General features: G+C 43.5%; 2 protein-coding genes across 2 annotated transcripts; both read left to right on the plus strand.

The window, feature by feature from the left end:
• The first annotated feature begins 2984 nt into the window (after positions 1-2984).
• Positions 2985-5946, plus strand: LOC6505485 (extensin). Its single transcript, XM_001964904.4, has 3 exons — positions 2985-3173; positions 3307-3527; positions 4935-5946. Exons 1-3 carry the CDS (start codon positions 3156-3158, stop codon positions 5287-5289), a joined length of 594 nt encoding a protein of 197 aa, XP_001964940.1. The 5' UTR covers positions 2985-3155; the 3' UTR covers positions 5290-5946.
• Positions 5947-7555: 1609 nt separating this feature from the next.
• On the plus strand, positions 7556-18158 carry LOC6505488 (kinesin-like protein CG14535). Its single transcript, XM_001964905.4, has 7 exons — positions 7556-7878; positions 9656-10098; positions 11149-11470; positions 12239-12520; positions 13148-13738; positions 14079-15132; positions 15259-18158. Exons 2-7 carry the CDS (start codon positions 9724-9726, stop codon positions 16112-16114), a joined length of 3480 nt encoding a protein of 1159 aa, XP_001964941.2. The 5' UTR covers positions 7556-7878; positions 9656-9723; the 3' UTR covers positions 16115-18158.
• Positions 18159-20906: the final 2748 nt, after the last annotated feature.

The raw sequence follows: 20906 nt of genomic DNA on the forward strand, positions 1-20906 counted from the left end.
TCAGTTTCAGTTTCTGTTTTTGTATTTCTGTTTTTTTATGTAAATATAATATCGTTTAAATGGTTCCGTCTGCCTTTGTTTTTGCTTGTTACATAAAGTCACAAAAGATACAATATAATAATTAGTATCTGTGCACGCTGCTGTCGAGGTGTAGATGGCAGCGAGTTGTAGCTGGAGCTGGCTATGGAGCTGGTGCCGGGGCTGGAACTGTGTTACTCGGTTGAGGCCATGGAGAAAGCAGAAAGATGAATGGATGAATGCGACGCTGATTACATGGCTCAGAATCGCTGTGCCATGGCAAATTCATTAAGATGTGTGGCAATGTGCATGCATAATTCGTATAATGGCCGAGAGAATCCGATCCGGAGACAGGAGGTCTACCCAGAATGCATAATATATCTGGAAGATGTCAGTAGTATGTTAGAGATACATCTACAGAGAAAGAGAACTTTTTAGCTTAAAGCTAAAATTATATTTTAAATAATATTTTGAGTATACCTTTATGTTCTTCCATCTTAAAAAATCAAGGGTCAAGGGTGTACCATGAAACAAAAATGCAAACCCCCCAGATATTTGCATCTTCATTAATTTTCTAGCCATGTCGTAGGATGAGGAATTCCCGTAGGACTCAGACTAACCACAAGTGAACCTGCACCTGTTCCACCTTTGTGAATTCAGCATAATTTACCGCAACCAAACGAATGATGATGATGACGATGATTTTGAATGTGAAAGATGAGCGTTGAAAATTAAGGAAATGCAATCTGTGGCAAGGTGGCATCAGCATGAGGCGAGATGGGGAGATGGGCGAGCGGAATGCAAGCCCCCCGAAGATGAACAAAAAAATCAACAAAACTTGCCATTTGGCTAACGGCATTATAAATGATGCCATCGAGGAAAAGTGACAGTCTCTGGCACTCTGGCTGAATCTCTCAACTGTTGCAAGTTGCTAGTGGCTCGATGCTTGTTGCTAGTTGCTGGTTGCAATATTGCAGCTCTCTGGTCGCTGGTCGGTGTCGTCCTCCGTTTGGCGCCACTGGCCACTGATTATGCCATTTCATCAAATTCCGGCAGCAGCATTTCCAGGAGTGGCCATACAAAATTCGAGCAAGGATCCCAGCGATCGGGGCAAGCATTTTGATTGCAGTTTATAGATTAGTTTGCATAAATCAGCGAGGGGGCAGACCAATGCTATGGAGGAGGTGGGTTATGAGCCAAGGAAAAGTTGCGCAAATATTTTTGCCAATCATAGTGTTTTTGCCATCAAACTCCTCTAATACAAATTGTCATGGCCTGGGCGCAAATTATTAAATAAGAAAAATAACCCAAAAACAACAATAAAAATTAACACGCCAAAGATATAACAACAAAAACAACAAATTGAAGAAATTCAAAATATTGCAAAAACACCATCAAAAAAAAAAAGGGGGGAAAAATAATAATAACCGAGCAAGAAAAATTATTAAATAAAATGCTTATGGAGATGGCCAAGAGATGGGGCGACCCAACAAGAGCGTGAAGCTCATTATGAAGCATCGTGGCCAAAACGCGGACACCAATTACAAAAGCAACAATAATAACAAGAAGTTGAAAGAGCAACAACAATAACAGTAACTGTAACAATAATAATAACAACAAAACCCAAGCCAGGCCAGGCCAAGCCAAGACCGTAAAACAACAAAATTCAAAATACAGAAAGAAGCTGGCTAACAAAAGACCGAAAGAGCATGAAGAAATGAAATAAAACCAACACCGGAGTCAGTCCCAGTCCAGAGCACAGAGTTATCCCCCATCTCCCAGCCCACCCCATGCCCCCTTTTTTTTTTTTTTTAACCCAACTAAATGAGAGTGAATCCACATCCACATCCCCATCCATTGAAATTGAAAGTGAATCGTGCCACACGATCCGATCCGATCCGATCCGATTCGAGGCAGTGACAGAGTCCAGAGTTGGTTACGAGCACATTGCGATTGGATCCTCCAAATGGCCGAAAAATAACAATATATATAAGATATAATAATGCAATAAAAAAAAAAACAAAAACAATCTGGAAATGAGGAAAGGAACAAAGCAAACAAAATCGAAAGAAAAATACTCTAAAATTCATCTTGAAGTCTTTAATAAGTTCTATTGTATAACAATGCTTGTCAAGATATGACTAATAGGAAATGATAAATTTAATGTTGAATTAATTTAAGATTAAACATATTTCTTTAGTGGCTTAATTTCCAGGACTATCCTAACTAAATTATGATATTCTTTTACCTTAAATTCTAGGTACCTGCTTCTACCCTCCTTTACTTCCTTTTACCTTCAGATTTAAATAAAAATTAAAGCTGTTGGAAAATTAATGCTCTTATATAAGTCCTAACCACATCTCCTGATTATTGTAATTCCCATGTATTATTTTTTATTACCCCTTTTGAAATTGGAGATTCTCCCTACATCCTCATTAAAAATACAATGTACCTTGCCAATAATTTTTCTTTGCCTTGAAAATAATCCTAGTTAGTTGAAAAAAAAAAACAGAAACGAAAAAAATTGCAAGACCCCACATATAAAAATAAAAAAAAAATTTAATCGAAGAAGGAAAAACCGAAAACCAAGAAATGGTCAGCAGACGATGCAGCCGCCGCTGCCTCTTTCGGCTGCGCGGTCGCAGCTAGGAGCAGCTGAGCTGCGGCAGAGGCGGTGACAGAGAACGGCAGCTCCTCCAGCCTCAGTTGCTCCACCAGATGACTTGCCAACTTGGAGCTGGTGCTGCGGCGGCGGCGGCAGTTTGGCTTTAAACATTTCAATTTCTTCATGGTTATATTTTGCTGCTCTTTGCCAACTGCACAGTCGGCGTTGACAGCGGCAGAGGCGCTGACGGTGACAGAGGCAGCAACGGCAGCGGCAGCAACAGCAGCAGCAGCAGCAGCGGTCTTGGTCGTTTTGCTGGCAACTTCGTCTTGAATTTTACTTAATTTTTATTTCACGCGCTGCGCTGCTATAAAAGAAACTGCAACAATCGTTGTGGCATGCAGTAAGAGGTTCCGCGTCGAAGCAGCACCACATTACCAAGTAACCAGTAGCACCACTAGACCAGCACCACCGCAAGCAGCTGATAAAACCCGAAACGGATATACCCGAAACGCAATAGTCGCTCCCGAAAATGCAGTCCAGTTGTGTGGTATGATCATGTGATGACCAAACTTTGAAACTTCCCGCGTAATCATCGAGCGTGCCAGTCTAATCGAATTGTGTTCTTCTCCCCCCCATCCCCCATCCACCCATCCACCCATCCACCTCCTTCAAATATACAGTTAGTGGTCGTACTGGCCTTGGCTGCCTTGGTGGCCGCTCGTCCCGAGCCGCCGCGTGACTCGTACAGTGCTCCCCCGTCGAGCAGCTACCAGCCCAGCGGACCCAGCGGTGGCTATGGAGCACCTGCCCCACAGTACGGACCCCCGCAGCAGCCGCCAGTGGTGCACAAGCACGTCTATGTGCATGTCCCACCACCAGAGCCGGAGTACCAGGCACCCAGGTGAGTTCAAAAGGATTTTGTTATCCTTTTCTTATATTTAGAGTTAGTTATAAGTAGGACTATGATATTTTGAAAGATAAATCTTCAAAGATAGGTGTAGGTGTAGACTCCTTTCTAGAAACTCATTTTATTTCAAGATCTCTTACTTTGATCATAAATAATTTTTTAATTAAAATTAATATTCTTAAAACACCCAGATAAATTTCAAAATCCTGAATCTCAATCAGTAGAAAGCTCAAGCCCCTAATACAATTTTTATCCCACACTCTAATGAGATCATAATACATCACACCCTATGGCCCTCTGCCTTTCATTAAATCTCGCGTGCTTGAGAGTACTTACAAACGATATCGCTTTATTTGTCTTGTTCCACTTATGATTGGCAAAAACCAAAAGTAAACAAAACCACGAAAAAAACGAAAGAAAGAAAAACACATTGTTATGGGCTTATAATCCAAGCCACTTATGCAGATTCTCTCACAATTCATCGCCGTGAGCCCACTCCCAACTTGCAACTTTAATAATAACCTGGCAAAATGTTGTAAGCCACCAATCATCTAATCCAGCTCAGGGCCCTTTTTGGGAAAGCAATTGCCCCATTTCCAGGGTATTTAGCAGTCGTATCTTATACGTCTGATGGCACAACTGTGATAAAGTGCAAGGAGGAAAATTATTTAATACCAGAGAAAAGTCGAGTCGAGTATCTTTCTCCAACTTTTCAGCCCATCTCGCAGTATGGCTCGGCTTGTGACGTCTTCTGTTTTTACAATTGGAGTTGGAAGTAATGTTAATTACCTCGAGAGGGGAATAATGTGGCTTTGCAGACCGCCAAACCGTGACTAAAATGTTACCTAAGCTCTCTCTATATATCTGTATCTGTATATGGCAGATACAGATATATCTTTGTGGCTCTGTAGCATTTTCAGGCTAATTATCAGACGCAGAGGGCCAAGGAACGCAATTACCATAGGGAGCTTTATATAAACCCGATTTTTAGTGGGGGGACTGTTGTGACACCCGGTCGTCATCGTCATCATCGCCATCAACTTCATCTGATTAGCAAGCCAGGTGACAGGTGGCTGGAACCTGCAAACTGTAAACTGCAGCTGCTTAACCATTTTCAGGAGGTCACCATTTATGGGCTCGTCATTTGCATACTCCTCAAAGTGAAACTCCTTTCTTCGGGCTTTCATTTTGGTGTCTTTCAGCCAGGCACACAAAAAAAAACCAATTACAGGAAATAATGTTGACAATGAAAGATATTCGTGAGCATTTGAAGGCTATTTCTGCTTGGCATTTAACCTTCCGGTCTTTCCTCACACATTTCTGCAGAAGTCGTGAGCCGTTTTATGGATAAGATATAGGAGGACTTAAATAATTTACAAAACTTGTATTATTTTCTTTTAGGAAACCCCTGTATGTGCCTCCCCCACAGAAGCACTACAAGATCGTCTTCATCAAGGCACCATCTCCACCTGCCCCCACTGCCCCGGTCATCCCGCAGTTCCCTCAGAACGAGGAGAAGACCCTGGTGTACGTGCTAGTCAAGAAGCCCGAGGAGCAGCCCGAGATCATCATCCCCACGCCGGCGCCCACACAGCCCAGCAAGCCGGAGGTGTACTTCATCCGCTACAAGACCCAGAAGGAGGAGACCGGACCCTATCCCAACAGCGTGGCGCCACCAGCTCCCGAGTACGGTGCCCCAGCTGCCCCGCCCGCCCCCTCTGCCCCCAGCAGCTCGTACGGAGCCCCGTCCCACTAAGATGGTGGAATGGCAACCCACTGCAGCAGCAACCCTATCCGAACTCAACCCGAACTCGATTTACGAATCTCAACCCAACTCATGGCAAACTGCATATTTTATGTGTATTATTTTTTTGTTTTGTTTCAACAACTTTAACGTGTGACAAAGTTTACCAAACAATCCGTATCCCAGGACCCCCATGCATCGAGCTCATAATACCCCCATTGTTGAGCAGTACTTACCTCTCGATTTGTTTCTACCTAATTGTATGAGAAGCATGTATGTTTTCCATCTAGGCTGTTTGTTTCAAATTGTTTGTTTAGTCTTAAGTTCTAGGTCTTTAAGCGAACGATGCGTTATACACTCACAAAAAAATAACATCCAAACTCGATAATCTACGAATTAGCCTTAGTTATCGATAGAGATATCGATCCAGATACCGACACATGATATATACATGACCATCATCATTGTAAATGCATTTTCAACTAGGCAATTTCTACTGACTCCCAAAAATATTGCTCTTGCCGCGCTAACAATTTTTACCAGTGTAAGGATACTGCAAGGCATATCGAAAAAGCAACAAAAAAAATTTATAAATAATGATACTCAAGTATATGTTTAAAAACAAAAAACATCAATGGCTAAATAAAAGTTTAACGAATTATCTTTAAAGTTTATGGGTTTTCTTTAATATAGAGGAAGTTATAAAAATGAGGTTTATTCGAGCAGAGGCAGAGAAGTAATAAATTTTCTTCAACACAATCATAATTATAAATTTCATAAGTTTTTCTATACTCTTTCACGACAAATTTTTAAAAAGTAACGGCCATGGTGTTGCCATCTGAAGCACTTGGCGCAGACTATCCCATAGGTGGCGCCACGAAAGGCACTCCCAGACTGTAGCCCCAACGGAAGAGTGACTCACAAACTGTTTATCTCCTTTCACTCGGATTTAAGCCCCTCCAGCATTTGTTTCTTTTCTTTCGGGTTTGTTTATTTGTTTTTCCTCTTCTGGCGCTTGGATTACATAAAATTTGATTTGCCTCATGCGGAAAAAGCGTTTTCCACGGAATTTTTCCTCAAGTTTTATGATAATTAGTAACGAAACACTTTAAAAACGGATTGGATTACCACGTTTTCCTGCAGCAGGCACCTTAATAGCAATCAGCTTGGGCCACTTTAATTGAGTCGTTGCCGCTGTCCACTTCCATTTGGTCAACACACACACACACACAGAAAAATAACCAAAGCACACACGGGTAGTATGTGTCCATATGTATAACGGTTAAGGTAAATCCCTACCAACCCCACCCCACCCATCGCCGTGTACACATGCTTTTAAATACAAACACACACTCAACAGCTCCTTCACGAGCCTGCCAAATGTAAGCGAACTTAAAAACACATCGTTTGCATTTGGCCCCATCTCCCCCCAAAAAATCCTTGGTTCCCCAACACCTCCTCCTCCTCTTGTCCTCCATCAGCAGAAACTCCAAGCGGCACTTAAGTGACGCTCCAGCAGCTCAACTATCACCGGTGTTCGTGTGACTTTTCTTATTCTTTTTATTCCAGGTACTAGCAGCGGAAAAGGGGTATATTGTATTATATTGTATTTGTCCAAATGGACCTGAATACCATGGAATATAGAATAAAATATAAGGAGTGATATGGAGTCATTATCTTGAAAGGAATAAAATATTTTATAATTTTCTAGGCAAAGTTTAATACTCTGTACTCTATTACTCATAATCCTATATAAAAACACCTCCTTAAAACACAAAGATACTTTGCAAAATCACTTCCTAACTTTCTTTAACCAAATGGAACTAAATATCTTTTAGAAGAATTTACTAGAATTACCTAGTCCTTCATACTAGGTATGTCCAATTCGTATAGTATTGAAACTACCCACAATATTTTGAGGTTATTGCAGGCAGTGAGCATTTTGATGTCTGCAATCTAAACATCATTTGCGTTGTTCCTTTTTTGTTTTAGCCATGCTGATTTTGTTTACCTGAGCCTCAAAGCTGCCTTTTTCCTTTTCCTCAACAAAAACAAGTTAACAAGAGAATCCGCCAAAGAGATACCAAAATAACAAAAGAGTAACTTAAGAAGGAAATGGCCAAAAGCGAAAGTCCTTCCACCCTTCGGATTCGTAAGGATTATGGCATTGCCAGTGTTGAGGAGCTCGCTCTTATTTTGTGGCACGCCTGCGCCACACCGAGGTGGGAAAAACTCTTGGGAAACTCAAACCCACACAGCCCACGGCCGACGGCCCACAGTCCAAAGCCCAATCCGAGGCCGAAAACCAAAACCCGACTTCAGTTGGCATTGTAATGGCAACGCTGTCGGCACGCGTTTGGCCATCTCGCCTCGCGGGTCTTTTTTATCCTGTCGGTGTCGCTGTCGCCGTGACAAACCCAAAATAAAGAAAACACAACAACAACAACAACACCAAAGCAACAACAACAACAACAAGAAATATCATAGAAAATCTGTAGAGTGTTGAATAGAAATATAAATCATGTGTAACGAAGAAATCAAGGAAATTCGGAAAGCCAAAGATGAAATCAACAACGTGAAATTGCCAGTCATAAAAAAAGGGTTTGTGTTTGTTCCTGTTTCGTAGATGTGTGTGTGTGTGTTTGTGTGTGTGCGTGTATGCTAGTGTGTGTTGTGCCAAAGAGAAATCCCTTAACCCCCTTTGGCCCCCCCACGAAACCCTTAACCCCTGACTTCAGCTAGACTCCCCTATTGTGCGTTGTGTACAATTAGAAGGCATTGCCAATCGATTTGTGTGAAAAGCCAAAGCTAAAACTCAAAAGGTGGACGACGCCAATCCTCAAACAGCAGTAACAACAACAACAACAACACCAACAACATTAAAAAGCAAAACCCAGAATGGCAAAAAAAAAAGAAAATATAAAAGAATAAAAACAGAGAAAAGTCGTAGCGAAGAAGTTCCTTTTTAGTTGGCAGGTGCGCGTAGTCTGAAAAATGAAGTTGAACCGACCCGAAGTTGTTGCCTGTCATTCAGAGGAGGGAATGGCAATAGAAGAGGCCAAAAAGAAAAGCCGAGGGGCCGGGGCAATGGGGTGGGATATGGCAACAATGTTGGTCTCTATATAGGGGGGCAGGAGGGTAGTATTATTAATGAAAGACGTTGCAAAAATGTCACGTTTCCCCAGTCAAATTGAAATAATAATGAAGGCATTGAAGAAATGTCACGGCTCACGGCGACTGACAGGCGAAAAACGGAAAGTCCATTGGAATTTACATGAATATTTCAAAAAATAAAGTTGAACACTCTAATGGCATATCAGATCCAACAAGAAGTGGGTACTCTCGGATAACACAAATTATATTAAACATAACAAGTCCGATAGGAGACTGAAATTTACATTAGACATTTTCCAAAGTGAAGTTTAAAGGACATGACAAAGGAACTCAATCCCCGGGGAGCACTTTGAGGATATTAAAAAACATTCCACAGGGAGATTGTATGAATAATTTAAGCATATAATATAATGAGAAAAATAATAAAAAGGAAGTTGCAGAAATGGAAATTATCCGAAAATTATAAAACATTTAGGAATCAATGAGAGTTCCTCAACAATAATAGTAGTTAAAATGAACAAAAGCTATATTAAAATTTATCCAAACATAAGTATTTAAAAGTACTCCATACAAAGTATAAAACAAAGTCATAAAAACAGTACTAAACTTTTTAATAACTCGTAAAATATGGCCAACTTTCGGAGAGCTCTTCGAGCCGGAAAGAATTTAAATAAAAATTCTAGAGTCAAACTTTCGAAATAGAATTAAACCGATGTGAAATAGGAGTGCGCCCCGAAGAACACTTCAAAGACTCTGATGCGCATAATTTTGAGCCACAAAATCCCAAGCGAAACTCGACATAAATTTGATTTTATGCACAAGATGCTACAAGTGAATAAAACACGAGCTTAGTGACAGTGACAGTGAGACAGTGGTGCTGGCGTGATAGTGTTGATAGTACAGTGAAGCATATGCCCAATAAACAGATGGCCCATAACCATAAAGCGAAAGTGTTATGGCCATTACCAAAGAAGGGTCCTTGCTGGGCGTCCTTACATCTTTGCTGGCCTACCAGCCAGCAACAAATAACTTATGCCCATTGGCCCGAACCGAAATCGCAATTTATGACAGTCCAAACTGAGCCTGGCAACTATTTAAAGAGCCATAAAATCCCCTGCTCAGCTCTATAAAACAAACAAAGTTTATGGGGAGTGACGATTGCGTTTTAAGATCCCCGACATAAAACAAAAGCCATAGGATTTCGGGACTCTTATTAACTCCCAATTTTATTCATCTCCCCTCATTTCTCGATTCGAACCAAAAGGAAACCCGAGTGCTTCCAGCAATAAACTTCCGCCAAACCAACCAACTGTGGCAACCAATAAGCGACGAATGATGGCCACCACCACCTCGAACAACGCCACCAGCAGTAGCACATCCGCCACCACGTCCCGGAACGGTGGCTTCTGTGGTGCCCTCCAGCGGGCGCCGCCGCCCATGCCGCCCGCCCTCGTCCGGAGACTGAGCAGCCGGGAGTGCTATGGCGTGGGCAAGGTGAAGGTCATGCTGCGGGTGGCGGAGCGGGACAGGAGCGCCGTTGGAGCAGAGCCGGACTTCATGGCGCTGGACAAGAAAAAGCGCCAAGTCACGCTCACAGATCCGAGGAATGTGTGCCCGCCGCCACAGGCCGCCCAGGAGCGGGGGCCCATGGTGGCAGCGCCCAAAATGTTTGCTTTCGATAACCTCTTCACCGCGGAGGATAAACAGGTGAGTTTATTTAATTAATTTTCCAAGAAGAAGGTGTATTATATTTTAAGTTAAAATAGATGGAAGAATTATCTTGCATTCCCATGAAATCTGGTTCAAAAAACTAATTAATTAGGTTAGAAAAATAATCTAATTAAGCTTGAATCAAAGTCGGCAATCAAAAATTGATTAGAAATAAATTTTAAGGATTTCTTGTCCAATCAACTGTATTGAAATGAAAATATCAAATAGAACTTACCCACAATGACTGCTGAAACCTGAAACATTTCGAGTTTGTTTTCATTTATAAAAAAACAATGACTCCCTTTTCGAGTCAACCCAGACTGCTGTTCCCGCAAATAATATCCAATAACAAACACTAAAAAATACTACATGGGATTATGTTTAATGCAAAAGAATAGCCACACACTCGCCCCTCACTGTGTGTTCCAAGTCCTTTGTAGCTTTCGGTTGACAGAGACATTATCTGCCCAGGTATTTAACTTGTTAGGGGATTACAAAAGAGGTGTTGGTAATTCCGAAGAATAACAAGTCACCACAGCAATACGATAATCAATCTTCATAATTCAAGGCGAGCAAAGCTCCCGCCGCACAAGATTTATGACCCTCGAAGCCCAATCACTCATAAGGCAAGCCCTCCGAGCGAAAAAGAATGAAATGGACCCAATAGAATTAACACATACGCGCATTGTCCTCCCCCATTTGGATCTAATCAGCAATCGAATTAACCCCGCAATCGAACCCAATTCCAGCCATTAAAGAGGGCCCATTAGTATGCCTTGTTAGCCACCACCCATTGACCTCGCCTCCACACATTCCCCCATGCCCCAGTGGTGCAGAGAAAGAAATATATATTGTGTTTTATGGCAATTTAAGATAAGGAAACTAGTATTGAAGAAGATTTTTTAGGACAATGTATAAATTTTGTAGTAATCCTTATAAAAAGACTATCATAACCAACTACTAGAACTAATATTAAACATCATATATCATAGAAACCTAAACCTATTCCAAGTCCTATATTTTCTCCTTGTTTATGTTCCATTTCAGTCGGATGTGTGTGCATCGGCGTTGAGTGAAGTGATACCCGCCGTGCTCGAAGGATCTGACGGCTGCCTGCTGGCCATGGGATATCCTGCCACCGGGCAGTCCCAAACGGTGCTCGGCGAGGTGGGCGCCAGCAGTGGGAGTGGCCATGGGGGTATGTGCTCCCTGGGAGCGGCCCCCTGCGCCATATCCTGGCTGTACAAGGGCATCCAGGAGAGGCGCCAGAAGAGCGGAGCTCGCTTCTCGGTGCGTGTCAGCGCCGTGGGCGTTAGCGCCACAAAGCCGGACACTCTATCGCAGGATTTACTCATTTCGCATGCAGCCGGTAAGCATATGGTCTTTGGGGGCAGGGCACTGGCTCGCCGAGGGCTATTGACAGGCCACGATTAAATGCAGTGCTGCCAAATAAGCCTTCAATTTTGTTTGCTTTGAGGGGAATGAAAAATTGGGTTGGAACTGCAGATACTTATATTTTTTTTAGGGCAGTTGGATATTAAAAACATTGATAAATTACACTAAACTACAAACAGTGCCCCCTCTCTGGGAGGGAGAAAATTAAGAGATCATCTGAAGCGTCCTAAAAACATATTTGAAAACATTTCCCCGGTAATTCCTTAATATAACCAGTTTTGTATAATTCAGTAACTTCTGGTAGTTAGCTAGTTGGCAATACTCCGGGTCCACCTGTTAGCTGCCAGTGGGCAGAATCGCCGGCAAAATAAATGACTCCGGCGGGGCGCTGGGTCTGTGCCGGGGGCCAGGATCCGCCAGGATGGGGGGGAGGCGTGGCACGAGGTAATGTTGCCCCTGGGCCAAACAATGATGATGATGACTGGGGCGGGTCGGGGTCGTAACTGGCCCAATTTGAATAAACTTAACCTGGGCAGCAGTTCCGACATTCCCATACCCCCCACACCCATTTCCCACTCTTTATCAACACAAACTCCCCCGTAGAATACGGCGTTTATTCCCACATAAAACCTAATGCCCTTTTCATTCACTCCCCGCTACCTTTCGTCCTCCGCTGGAACTCCGACACCACACCGTCTCTGTCTCCATCTCCATCTCTACGACTGCGACTACGACTACACAGAATCTGACGACTCCCCGGGGATTTATTTGCGTGACGACTTCCTTGGCGGTCCAACGGAACTACGTGCACCCACCGCCGAGCGTGCGGCCCTATTTCTCGACTCCGCGCTTGCCGGACGCTTAAAAAGTTCCGGTTCCACGGGATCTGGGAGTTCCGGGACAGGAGCAGGAGCCGGAGCGGGAGCCGGATCAGGAGCTGGAGGCGGATGTGCCGCCCCCTTGGAGTCCGCCCTCATCTTTACGCTGCATGTCTACCAGTACAGCCTGTCCCGCAAGGGGGGTGGTAAGTGTCCATCACATTGTTGTAACCATTTCTAGGATTGCTCTTTCTAGGGTTAAGATGACTTGAGAAAAAAGTTTGAAAAGTAGAAGGAATAAATTATGATTAATATTTTCTTTAACTTTGATAATTTTTTACATTTATTTTAAAGCAAATAATATTTTTAAAGATATATTACATTATTTAATGTAGGGTAGTGCATCCACTTAGTCGGTTTTAAAACTCATACCTAGATTCTTGTTATTGCTATTGTTGCTGCCACTTTTGTTGCCGCTGCCGTGGTTGCTGCCACTCAAGTGGCCCGCTAAATGCTTCACTACCACTAGACGGCAGCGCCATTAAAGTGTCGCATTTCCTCCACTCCAACACCACCCAACGTCACCCAGAAACCCACCACCCACCACCCATCACCCCATTTGCAACCCACTCCCACCCACTTTCCCTCTGCACACACTAAGGGAAAATAAAAAATAATATTGGTTCTTTCAAACCACGCTCGCGTTTTCTGAATGAAGACAAATATTTGATTATCCAATTTTAAAATACACAATAAGGATATGCATGTCCTGCAAGGATATTTTTGTTTAATGTAGCTAACAAATTTCTGGGTGATTTTTTCTCCATGTGCAGTGGCTGGCGGTCGGAGCCGTTTACATATCATCGACTTGGGGGGATGTGCGAATCGCAGCGGGGGCCTGCCGCTGTCGGGGATCGGGAACATACTCCTGGCGATACTATCCGGCCAGCGGCATCCCCCCCACAAGGACCACCCGCTGACCCCCCTGCTAAAGGACTGCCTCGCCCCCATTACTTGCCATGTGGCCATCATGGCCCATGTGCGACCCGAGCAGAGCTACCAGGATGCCCTATCAACAATTCAAATTGCATCGAGGATTCATCGACTGCGCCGCAGGAAGCACCGCGTCCCCATGCCCCTGGCCGTGGGCTTGGCCCAAGGACTCGGCGGTAATGGCTCCTCGGCGGGATCCGGCGCGGATCCCTCCAGCTCAGAAATCTCAGCCGACACTGTCATCTATATGGGACCCAACGACGACGCCACGGATGGGGAACACCCGCCCGTATATCTGCCGTCGCTCAGCGCCGGCGACAACAGGGGGCTGATGAGCAAGGCCCTGAAGGGGAGCGGCCTGGAGAAACCGCCCTCCAAGTCGGCCAGCAACAGCCCCATGATGATGAAGAAAGCCCTGGCAGCCGAGAAAGGTGAGTGGCTGGGTGGGTGGCTGGTACGGCAAACGTACGAAAGTGAAAGCTTTGCGGCTTAGTTTTATTGCCGGAAAACAACATTTTTAATTAAGAGAGATTTAATTACCTTAAAAGTTAGCAGCTCGTTTTCAATTCAATGGATTTGAATCAAATTTTGGGTGTCTGGCTGGGTCTGCAAAATTGAGTGTGAATATTTTGGCAGGGCTTTGATAGAATCATAATAATTCATATTAAATGTTTCAAGAGACACAATATTTTAGGCTGAAGAGAACCTTATTTAACGCGAATGGCATATGATTTATATAAGAAACCCTTCCCATTTCAATCCCCATTTTAGCCAAAAAACTGCCCGGAAGTAATACGGGAAGTCTGAAGCGTTCGGCCGGAGCTGGAGCCTGCTCTTCGCCATTGATTCCCCACGAACAGCCCCAGCAGACCATCCAGGCCATGGGCTCACCCATACCAATACCCCGACACATGGTGTCCAAGGGATCCATGGTGCCATCGCCCAAAGGATCCCCGATGCGGCGAGCCCATCCCGGAGCAGCGCTCGAGCAACTGGAGGCGGGTATGCGGAAAATCACCGAGGAGCAGTGGATAGATGGTCCGCGGGTGTCCAGGGCCAAGGTGGCCGAGGCGAGACACCTGATGCGGGAGGTGAACCACGTGAAGCAATGTGAGACGTGGGTGGATGGACCCAAGTCGCAGTCCTGCCGATCCTTGACCGCCGGAAACCTGCCCGCCTCGGGAGCGAGCCAGACACAGGGATACGGGTTTATGGACTCCCACAAAAAGACCATGATCCGACAGTGGGTGGAGAACCAGACCACGCAAGTCTTCCAGAGCACAGTCTCCGCCAACAATTCGCCCACGGCCCTGCACTGGAAGCTGTCCCAGCTGAAGCAGAAGTCCCTGGACCTGCCGGACAGACCTGCTTTCCAACCGGAGCCCTCCTTGGACTTGCCGCAAGCGACATTCGAGACGTTGCCTCTTCTGGATCCTGCCCCTCCGGACGGCGACGAGGATGAGGACAGTGGTCCGTCGGAGGTTCCACCCGCTTTGCCCCTCCTCGATGATCCTCTCGGCTCCAGGGATATTTCCCAGGACAACCTGCAGAGGATGCTGTCGCGGCATGTGTCCAGGGAGCAGCTCCATGAGGCTGAGCTGGTCGCCAGTCGAGCGTCGTCTTCCCATCATCCTTCGCAGAGGAGCATCGATTGTGGGCTGCAGGTCACGGAGGAGGAGATTGCCAGGACTATGGCCAGAGATCGGGAGATTGAGTATTCAGCCGCGCATCCATTGTCTGCCCTGAGTCATTGCGATAATATATCCTTCGTGTCCAGCTTCAACATGGCCTGCGAGTCCTTCAGCGAGTGCGGAGAGAGAGCGAGGTAAGCTTACAAGGAATTTTTTGAAATTTTTATTAGGATTTATGATATTACTCCCTTATATGAAGTCCTTCACCTTCTTACCCATCTTACTTGTCTTTATTATTTTTATCCTTTTCCTTACTGTAGACACCAATTCGATCAGTTGGCCCGCCTCCATGAGATCTTCACGTCCCAACTGGCCATGGCCGAGGTCACGCCCTCCGCCGCCCTGTTCCGGACGGACGTGGGCAGTGTCTTCAGTGAGCCAGTTTTTCACTTCAACGTGGGCCAGAGCAGCGTGTGCAGTGAGCCCGCCTATAGACTCACGCCCAGTCCGCCCCACAAACAGCCCTCCCACAGCCCCAGCCAAGGATCTCTGCCCAGCCTGAACGGCATCATGGAGATAGCCGGCATGGATGACTATTCCCTGCTCCGACAGCCGGATGGGGCGTCGGATCCCAACCTGCAGAAGAGCGAGAAGCGATTCGCCCCGCAGCACGATGACATCTGCGAGCTGGATGAGAAGTCCTTGGCGGCGGCGGTGGGAAAGCGGAACTCCTTGGAGGATACGCAGCACAAGCTCAATGAAATCACGAACATTCTGCCTCTGGCCGCCCAGTCGCGACTCCCGTTGCTGCCACTGAACACCAGCTCCGAGGCCTACGACAGTGGACACGACTCCAACTCCACACCCAGGACTTCCAAGCACTCGGGCATCTCCCGGCGAGCCGAAAGCGGATACCACAGCGTGGCCACTGTCAGGGACTCGGACGAGAGCAGCTTCGCCTCCGGCATGTCGAAAGGTCAGAGGCATCGCATCACCATTACAGGATCGGGAGCCATCGCAACCACGGGCAATGGCACCTTCCACAGGCACAGCCACAGCCACAAGAAGCGACATCGTCAGGATCAAGCTGGGAACAACAAGGGCCTCTGCAATTGGCTCTTGAATCCATTTTCCTGCACCTATCCAGAGACTGAGGGTGAGATCAGCGATTTTTAAAACGAAACATAAAGAAACACCGAATCCAAGTCCACGAAAAAACATATAAGAGACACCCACCAAGAAAAAGGAACACAACGCTAGTCCAGCATTCAAAATGGCCAAAAAACGAAAGCACTTTAAACCAATTAACAGGAAAAGAAAATATCATAATGTTTTAGGAAAAACGACGAGGACGAGGTTCAGTAGACGAAGAACAATTTTTGATAGCGACTGATTAACTTTTACTAGGCGACGGCTGCCACAACAAAACAAAACAACAAATACTTAAAAATACAAACCGAAACGACATAAAAGCATTTTTTAAATAATCTAATAAGTAACCTAAATATAAAAGCAGTGAGTTTTGCGGCTCAAAGACAGTTGTGTGTTCTGTTAACTGAATTTAAAAAAATATCTATATTTCGAACTCAAAAAATACATATCCTGGCTAGCATAAACCGAAGAATACTTATACACCCATAACTCAATATTAAGGATAACCATATCTTTTATCAAAACTGAACATTTAGGTAAATTTTAGAAACCATTTTGAGTCAGAATGTTGACTGTCTTGGAGCTGCAGAATCCACTGCTTAAATCAGCTATAAATCAATCGATTCAATCACTCAAATCACTCACTCACTAAAATACACGCATAAGTTCAAACGGGGCTTTAAATATTTTAAGTTGCCAGCTAGCATAATCAAGGATGGATCGGGACACTAATTGGAGCTAAAAAATGTATAACTAAAATGATGGGATTAGTGAGAGGACCCACTCTGAGAGAGTTATCCCGACCATGCCAATTGTATCTATAAATATTGAACATAATTATATATATTATTAACATAATCTGGCTACAATCACTATGACTTTACAATGCAGAGATTCATCTATATACATACACGATATATACACGCAACATATATATATATATACAACAATTACATATATCATATAGCTATTTATTGTTTAGTTTTTGGTTATTTGTTCGGGCAGTCGATTTAAGATCAAGTATGCTAAATGTTGAATGTTTGCTTATTCAAACGATTTATTGCCAATTATAAGTTACCAAATGTTTAAATTAATTGTTAGTTAGCTAAAGTTATACACATCTACTTACTACTAAATCATGGACAAGAGCGACAAGAACCACTGACTATAAAGCGAAACGGTTTTTTGCAAAGTAGACAAATGTTAAACATACAATTTTGTTGCCATTTTTGCCTAAATAAACTATGTTACAAAACGAAAAATCGAACAAAATGATGGAATGAAACCAAATCGAAATAATAAGAAAATTCAATGCAAAATAAATAAATTATATATATATATATACAATATATATTTATCAGAGATACATATATGTATGTATGTGTATTCTATAAGGAGGAACACGAATCGATGGATGATTTTAAGGAAACCTAACGCATATTATATGATAAACCACCACATTATATATGTATACATAACGATATTAACGATTAATACACAACCACATAAGAAGAGGGCATGCGAGGCGAAGGATGCCCAGAATGGTAGGCAACACTTCTTGTTCTTGTCCCATCTGGGCACCATCGGATAGCTAAAATTTTGTGTCGCCTATTTGTTCGTTTCGATTCGATCATCAAACTATAATTACAATTATCGACATTCCTTCAATGCCTTTTTAGTCAGCGTCATCAGCAAATTATACACAACCAAAACGAAACAAAACGAAATGTCTAAGCCATACGAAATCACACACTAATTATATTGCATTATCCATACATATTTCGTACAATTATTATTCCACTTATCGAGCGTAGTTAATCACACCCAGAAACTCCCTCTAATCCAGCTCTATCCCCCCTAATATGCTTTAAATTTTAAACATAATCACCTAAACAAATCCCCAACTAAAACACAAATCTCTAACAACCAAAAATTGCAAAATCTGTGTGCAATCCTGCAACCTGCAACATCCAACCTACGTACATATACCATACATTCGTACATACATCTATGATGAAGTCGTCGACTTCGGCGCTGAATACAGACTAATTATTTTTTATAATATAAACAAATTGACAGCTGGTTTTATTGCTAACTGGGTGTGTGGGTCGTCACTACAGGCTATATGGGGATGCTATATGGAACGGAAAAGTGGAACCGTAGTACATTCTGCTCATGTGTACCTTGTATGGTTTGTAGTCTGGCTTGCTGGCTTCTCGCTGGAATGTTATTTGCCTCAGTTGTTGGGCAAATAAAGTTGACGTTTTATAGATAGAGACATGTGCCATAGCCAACTGCCAAAACACCCATCCGATGTGTGTCGTAGATCTAAGTCCTCCTCCCTCCAACCGCCACGTATTCCGCTTCCCACCCCCAAGGAACAGATGATGGAAACGTGCGGGGTGTGCGGCGAATTGTCGAACAATAAAACACGAAAAGGAGATCTGGACTCCCCGAATCTGAAGTTTGTATACCCTGCTCGGAAAAGGGGAAAGCCGAAATAAAAGGGCACTTTTGTGGGGTAAGTATGCGGAAAAGTCGCTAAAGGTTGTTTACTCAATCCTCAATAAATACTGCAATCTTTTGTAGTTGATTAAAGGAGCAATATCTGAAAATGATTTTTAGGAAGAAAAAAAAAGGTTCAAAGAGCTCTTCTCTGATTTCATGTCAAGGATCTTCCAAAAAGGGATGTATTTTAAAGGAATTCAAAGTAAATAAGTTAATAGCTTCTCTTGAATTTGTATTTTATTTCAAACTATTTCTAATAACAACTAAACATTCTGGATTATCACATTTTAAACCCAAACAGAAGCACAATTTATTTGCTTAGATCGTAAACACTTGAGCTAGATTGGATTTAAAACTTTTCTATATTGTCTTAAGTGTTCGAAACTTTGCAAACACCCTCATCTCATAGAGTACAACAATAAAATGTGTTGGCACCTTCTGGCAAATGCCGCGCGTTCTACAATGCGAAAAACTCGTATAAGTAAAGTTCTGCTTCAAGCCCCCACCACCCCACCCGCTACCATTTACATCCTTCACTTTTCCCATCACCTCCACCTCCCACCATTTTCCACCCACACCACCTTTCCGAATTTCCCCGCCCAAGAAGCCGGCAGCGATTTTTCTTGTTTGCTGGCCGTCGTCTTCGTCTTTTGTCTGCCGCCCTTTTCATGTTGCGTTCCTCGCCAACGTCGCCATTTCTTTTCCTTTTTTTTTTTGTGCCGCAGCAGCAGCAGCAGCAGCTCCTTTGCATTGCTCCCCTTTCCAATCCGATCCTGCTCCGGCTACCGCCTCAGCTCCTGGTCTGGGTCGTCCTCCTGCTCTCTGCTTTTTGTACTTTTTACAACCCTCTTATCGGGAAAACTTTAAATTTTCGCATTCGCAATTCGCAGTCACAAATGCAAATGATGCCCCGCCCACAATCGACACTATAAAAAATTTAAATAAATTCAATTACAGAATGTGACAAGTGCTACTGAAGGAAATCAAATTAAATAAGATCATTAAACATTATATGTTTTGAGATAGGATACTATATAGGTCTTATTATTAGATTTAAACATAATAAATAATATAGAAGCACTACTATTTATATAGTAATATATCTACGCCTCTCAAATAACAAACACACTTTTCTTCAAGTGTAGAAAGGATGTAGGGAGATTGGGGAGCTCCTATGGCTTGCTCTCAGGGAGTCTGTTCACCATATGTTGCCAATTGAGGCGAAAATCGAAAACTCGTCTATGCTGGAATTGTTTATGACCCCAGCGAATTGAGGACATTGAGGGACTGGCTTTCTTTCTATTTTCCTCCCCCTCCAACTCTAGCCCCCCATCCCCAGTACTATCCCTTCCGCTCCTTAATTTTCTGCACTTTTTGCCCCAACTTTTCCCCACATTCCCCTTAGTAGTTTTTCTGCTCCTGTCGCCTTTTAATTATGGCTCGCAAATTATTTTCGAATTTTTCCATCATACTGCGGAAATAAATGTTGACTGCAATTTCCCTCCGTCCATTGCCCCTCCTGCGGCCCTTCGAACCAATTCCGAACAGGATGGAAAAGGATTCGAACCATTTCTTGTATTTTTCCTGTGAATTTTTCTCTTTTTGCCGCCACTTTTTTCCTTTTTTTTTTATTCGTTTTTGCTCCTACCTGTTTATTTATTTCGCCAGGTAGCAAGAGTTGCCAGCTAGAGAGAGTCCAGGAATCAGCAGGTTGGAGGTTGCTGATGGAGTCAGTTATAGTCCTGGCTGTTGTTGTTGTTGTTGTTGTTGTTGTTGTGACCTAAAAAAATATTCACACTCACTTCACTTGTCAAGTTGAATAAAGCAAAACGCTGGCCTGGAATCGCGATGGAGGGGATTTGTGGGCGACAACCGGAAGAGAGTCATAGTCGGGGAGTAATAGTTGGGCAAAAAATAAATATATATAGGAATTCCTATATGCAAATACAGTGTGTCTCGAATAAATAATTCGCTTTGACATTAATTGTATCCTAAAAAGTTTTCTGGACAAGATAATTGCTTTTGAAATACAATAAATTGACAATCTCATAAGTTAAGAGACTTTTATACCGCTTCATAATGTGATGTCCTATACTGTACTGGAACTATATGTCTGGCATACCCTCATTAAAATCTGTCCCACTTGCAATTAGAGTTTGTCATTTGGCAGCATCGCGAAAATATATGAAATATATTGGTGACAGCCGAGCAACAAATAATAAAAGTGCCAACATCGGACCGATTTTGGGACGGAAAATGAAAACTGCTGCGGGGGATCATTGATAAACGTCAGCACCTGGCCATCAAC

Source organism: Drosophila ananassae, chromosome 3R, assembly GCF_017639315.1.
Source record: "Drosophila ananassae strain 14024-0371.13 chromosome 3R, ASM1763931v2, whole genome shotgun sequence".
Taxonomy (NCBI): Eukaryota; Metazoa; Arthropoda; class Insecta; order Diptera; family Drosophilidae; genus Drosophila; species Drosophila ananassae.